General features: G+C 34.3%; 1 protein-coding gene across 1 annotated transcript; it reads left to right on the top strand.

Moving 5' to 3' along the window:
- The first annotated feature begins 329 nt into the window (after positions 1–329).
- Positions 330–5,332, top strand: LOC120269152. Its single transcript, XM_039276473.1, has 7 exons — positions 330–528; positions 619–762; positions 3,086–3,153; positions 3,262–3,312; positions 3,505–3,564; positions 3,764–4,228; positions 4,994–5,332. The coding sequence occupies exons 1-7, from the start codon at positions 396–398 to the stop codon at positions 5,030–5,032; spliced, it is 960 nt and encodes a 319-aa protein (XP_039132407.1). The 5' UTR covers positions 330–395; the 3' UTR covers positions 5,033–5,332.
- Positions 5,333–5,844: the final 512 nt, after the last annotated feature.

Below are 5,844 nucleotides of genomic sequence, written 5' to 3' on the forward strand. Positions count from 1 at the left end.
GACAAATTAAATCAGTCACCTCAACTTAATAAAAAAAAATCCTTTGCAATTTTATGAGAGGAAAGAATTACCATTAGGATATATGTTATTAAAAAAAAGCTCTTGCAATTTAATAAAAAAACCTAAGCCCCATCCTATCATTACCAACACTATTTAATTATTTTAATAAATATTTTTTTATAATTAATATTAAAATTATTATAAATCTCAATTAAATACAATTTTAATTTTATAATATTTAATTTCTTAATCTTAATAAATAAATAAATAAATAAATAAGGGTACATAAAAAGGTACATGCGTTTAAAAAACCATTGTTCTGACTTGTGTGTCACTCTTTTATCGTCCCGACAAAACGCTGTGCGTGTCGAAAGCTCCTGCGCGGATACCCGACAATGAGAAGGGGCGGAGGCGGTGGCGGAGATCGGTATAGGAATCCATGCCTGACGATGCACCAGCCATGGGCATCCCTCCTTGTCCATGGCATCAAGCGCATCGAAGGCCGATCTTGGCCTGCTCCCATCAATGGTCCGTTTCTCTGATTTTCTCTAACCCTAAATTTTTTTCCCAATCTTTTCTCTTCTTGTTTGGATTGTTGCTGAATCGTTTGTCTTGTAGGTCGGATCTGGATTCATGCTGCGGCGAAGGTCCCGGAACCGGATACCATCAAGGTGATGGAGGATTTCTACAGAGAGATTTATGCGGTGAATGGGATCATTGACATTAAGTTTCCTGATCACTATCCAGTTTCCAGGCTCTTAGGTCTGTTATATCTGCAAGATTTCTATGTGAATTGATTCTTTGATTTCAGTTGTTAGTAGGCTGCTGAATAGAGAAATTCTGTACGTTTCATTGATTAAAAATGTGGTTTTGGATGCTGCTAGTTCATATTTTTTATAATAAATATTCTGCTGAGTGGAAATCTTTGGCTTGTTTGATTGATAGAAATTTGGCATTGGATGGTAAAAATTCATATTTCAATAGTAAATACAATACATGTTGGAAAAATTAGCATGCTTGATTGATGGAAATTTGGTACTGGATGCCACTAATTCTTATGTCAATAGCAAATACTCTATAGAGTAGAGAAATATAACATGTTTGATACAGATTTGGTATTGAATGCTAGTAGCTCATATTTCAATATAAATACAATACTAAGCAGAGGAATTTGGTGTATATGATTGTTGGGAATTTTGTACTGGATGCTACTTGTGATAGTTGATGATGATTTACTGTACCCCTTTAAATAGAGCAACTTTAAGGTTATCATGATGTTGCATTACTATGAAATGCAAAATTCTAAGGCCCGATAAAGAAACTAGTTAGTTCAAAGTTTAAACAAATTCTATCGATCTCTAATATGCAGTAACTGCTGAGTACAATGTCGGACCTTGATGGGCTATAATTGAATTACGAAGTCAACGGTTTGTGATATGAGAAACATAAAGTATTATATCAGAACGTAGCGACAAAATTGATTACATTAGCCTTTTATGCTATTGAATATGTATATAAGACATGTTAGTGATTAACTGGATGCTTAATTGATCTAATTAAATGATGCATGTGAAACCATTCTTTCACAATTTTATGAGTGCTGATAATCTAACTTAGCACAGACCGACTGGCATTTAAAGAAATCTGCAACTTTAGAAGGTGTCGTAATGTTGCACCAACCACAGGTTATATATACTAGGATATAAATGGGAAGGCAAGTGCTTTACTACTCACTCACTGTAATAACATTGTGACAAAGGTTGTTAAATATGAGTTTGGCATGTAAAATCAGCAAGTGCTTCACTAATTATACATCATGAACAAGGTTTGTAAAAATGAGGTTTGTCATGCGAAGTACTAAATAGATAAGCTGAGTTAGAACATTTAATAAAGACTAGATCTATATAAAATCGAATTTTAAATTATGATTTAATGGTATCAAATTGTTAAAACTTTTAAGATCACAATGAAATCACAATTGATTCGATTAAAGCAATGAATGAATGGAGCCTTTGTCTCGCTTTATTAAATGCTAGGGGCACATGGTGTCATCCAGATCAATGTTTTAAAACCGGACCGGATCGGCCGGTTCAACCGGGAACCAGCCAATAAACCGGTCTGATTAGTCACACTAAACACTAAATAACCAAACTGGCTAGTTCAACTGGTGAACCGGTTGAGCAGGACCGGATGGTTTTTTTTATTTATTTTAAATTTTTAAAATTAAACCGGGTCCAAAAAAAAGCAAAATATTATATATTTGCATTTTATATTATTCCTCATTTTTATTGTTGTTTTTGTTGTTGTTGCATACTAATATTTTATTTAATTCTTTATTTTTGAATATTTGTTGTACGGTTGTATCTTGTATATTTGTACTTTGAAAAATTCAATTTTATGTAGAATTGACACTTTGTGACCTTATAGAGGCAATATAACTTTGTAATTTGTATTTTGTATTTTTTTAAATTTTTTCCTTATTTTTTTCCTTATTTTTTAATTTTTAAAATTTTTTAAAAAAAATTTTAAAAATTTATTTATTTGAACAATATTAAATCCGGTTGAACCAGCCGGTTCAACCGATTCTACCGGTTGGACTGTGAACCAATTGCCTAACCGGGTTGACAACCGATCCAGTTTTTAAAACATTGATCTAGATGGTGCCGCGCTCTCTCCAATTTAAATGTGGACCAGATGGCCCTGATTTGACATCCACTTTGTCACATGGTTGTTGCTATTTAAAATGTAGAAGCAGAACCACTATATATAGAAGAAATACAAACGATGATAAATAAAAATCCAAAAAAATATTATACCATTTTTGTCTGTGCCCTTCTGATTTTGCTTAAATGTATTTTTAACAGCCTCAATCATAAGAAAATATGTCATGCTTCATAAACTGTTCTGGTTCGATGAATTGTGAATTGCACTGTTCAATGTATTTGGATCTTAGGAGGGGAGTTCTAACAATCTCTTGATGATGAGCTAATCTGATATGTTTGATACAACTCATTCTATCTTCATGTCATTCATGTTTCAGATGATTATCTTGGCTAAATAAGCAATGCTTTCTTGTTGATTGAAGGGTGTGTTGAAGTGGTTGGTTGTGTGAAGAGTGAAGAGCTGGTATGCTGGGATGAAGTACCAGAATCGGTATGAAACATTTAAAACTTTCATTGCAACCTATTTCCTATAATCTTTCATGAGTAATCTTTGGTTTTGGTTCTCATTTAATTATTGTGATGTTGCTGTTATGTGCAGGTGAGGTTCGAAGGTTTGACGCAGTTTTGCTGGCTCTGTGAAAATCCACAGGTTTGCTCACTTGAAATCTTTTAAAATAAAAACAATCTAAACAATTAAATTTTTTCTGTGCTATAATTTTATCTTCATAAGTTGATTGTTTTGCTATTTGAAAGGTAATATGAATGAGATTATGCTATCATCATTTGGTATTGCGGTGTATTAAAATTTGAGTTTCTAACCTATTACTTCCATTCATTGTAGAAACTGCTTGTACCTTTTGAAATGCGGGGCTATCAAGGGGTTTATAACTTGGAGAAAAAGGTACTCATGCGAATCCAGCTGATATCTTATTCTAAAATTTTTATTTTTCGACAATTTCTGTTTTTTTTAGATCACAACTTATATGTGCTATTTACGATGCTGCAACATTTCATTCTGTTTTTTAAATCACAATTTCTGTTTTTTTAATCACAACTTGTATTATGTGAATTCATTCTCTAACATTTCATTCACACTACAGATTTACGATGCTGCAATCAGAGGCCTACGTCCAGTGAAAGGCCCCCTACCAGTGAAGTTTCCACTTCCAGATATTTCAAACCCATTGTCATTGAAGCCTGGATCACTTCCATCATGCAAAACTGGCTCTAAATTATCAGAACCGGGGCACTCATGTAGTGTTAGTGTGGCTATAGCCGGTGCCAAAGCTGCAGCTACACAGTTTTCAAAGAAAGATCAGAGTCAAAGCAATCATGAAATCCGCAAGCATAATGATCAAAAGCTCGATATGAATTATCCTTCTGGAACCCGCCATATTCTACCTCAGGAAATGGATACAAGGATGTCCAGTTTGACAAATGATAGTGTGCCTGCCAAGAACTCCCTTGATCAGCAAGCTCACATAGAAGTTGGGGGAAACAGCAGAAGTTATACACTGGAAGCTAACAGTCGTAGTAGCTCGCATCCTGGGGCACCTTCGCATAAGGTCACTAATACATCTTAATTCGTTTTTTTAACAATGTTCATGTTTATCTTTTGGTTAGGTTCAAGTAGCTTAATTGAAACTTTGAATGCATAAGACTGGTATTGGTAAGAATGAGAAAACTTTGAAATGGTTGGAATAAACTGAACTTTGAAGAGATGAGCTTTTTGAAGTGTGAGACACAGAGTGAACATAGGTTGGGGATATTTCTTGTGCATAAAAGCTGAATCTGCAAAATACTAGGCAATTATTCAAAAATTAGGAGAAAGCTATCAATTTATGGATAATAAAATTAGATATAGTCATATAGGTGAACATGCTCTACCCGCCTGCTGATGTACAAAAAATCAAAGTAGAAAGGGTTTCTTTGCATATACCTATTTGAATTATTTTGCTTTTGCATGAAACTCCCTGATTTCTTCATAATTTGACATAGGTGACTGAACTCTTCACCCATCCACAAATTCATCCTCAGGTTAACAAGATTTCGGGGTAGGGGACATTTTCAGAATGTTCCACTGAACACCATTGTTTGAATTCCTTTTTCCAAAGTTATACTCATGATTCAAGGCATGGAGGCTTTTGTAATAACGTGAAAATTTTTAGGAAGTTGTATCACTTGTATGCAATTATGAAGGCTTAGGGAGGCACATGGTAAACCCCTAGTAGGAAACAAACTGCACAACATACCTTTCTAAATTTCTACCATGTACTATATTTCGTGCTTCTGATTTGATTACTAAATAAATTTTTTTTTTTTTTGGTTAGCTTTTTGCAGCAGCACTGAAAGGACTAAGTTCAAAATAAGGAGCCCGAAACATCTGAAAAAGCATTCACTGACAGAGATAAAGCATGGAGTATAAATCGCATTGAACTGAATTAGTTAGAGATCCTGCACTAATACCATATACCAGTTCTTATCTTCGTTTGTATATTTAAGGATTGATGTAATTAACATAAATATGGCAACAGATAGGTGATCCAGTAACATTATATTTGTTTGAGAGGTCAATAACATGTAGAAATTATTTGTGGAACAGTGACAGGTTGGTGATTTATTAACATTATATCTGTTTGAGATGCCAATAACATGTATAAGTTATTCAACGAGTAAATTTTTTGAAAGGCTACCCAACTATGGGTTATTTTCATTTGGGCCATCAAAATAAATTTTAAATCAAAAAGGTCACCCAACATTATTTAAGTTTCTCCGATTGGTCACTCGTTGGTTTTTTCGTCCAACTTATTTGCGTGGCAGCTGGAAAATCTGAGTCACCCAATCATGTCCACATCACCACATCACGGTGCTTATTTGGCATGTACACATCACCTTGGAGAGGCCATGTCATCCTACAGTATGCCATGTCATTCAAGACAATGCAATGTTAGCCTTTTCTTCCTCAGTGATACTAAGATGCAGGAACATCAAAGGAGCTAGAGGGATGTCGAGTCATCTATGAGAAGGAACATTCCATCAAGAGAAAAAGGAGGAAGCTCTTACCCTGCCAAGCAGTTGATTTCAAGCAAACAATTCATCATGATGCAAACCCTAAATGCAATTCAAATTATGTTGTGGGCTATAATTGCTAAGCATATTCAATTGAATAAATTTCTGGGAG

The sequence above is a fragment of the Dioscorea cayenensis genome, chromosome 2 (assembly GCF_009730915.1).
Source record: "Dioscorea cayenensis subsp. rotundata cultivar TDr96_F1 chromosome 2, TDr96_F1_v2_PseudoChromosome.rev07_lg8_w22 25.fasta, whole genome shotgun sequence".
Lineage (NCBI taxonomy): Eukaryota > Viridiplantae > Streptophyta > Magnoliopsida > Dioscoreales > Dioscoreaceae > Dioscorea > Dioscorea cayenensis.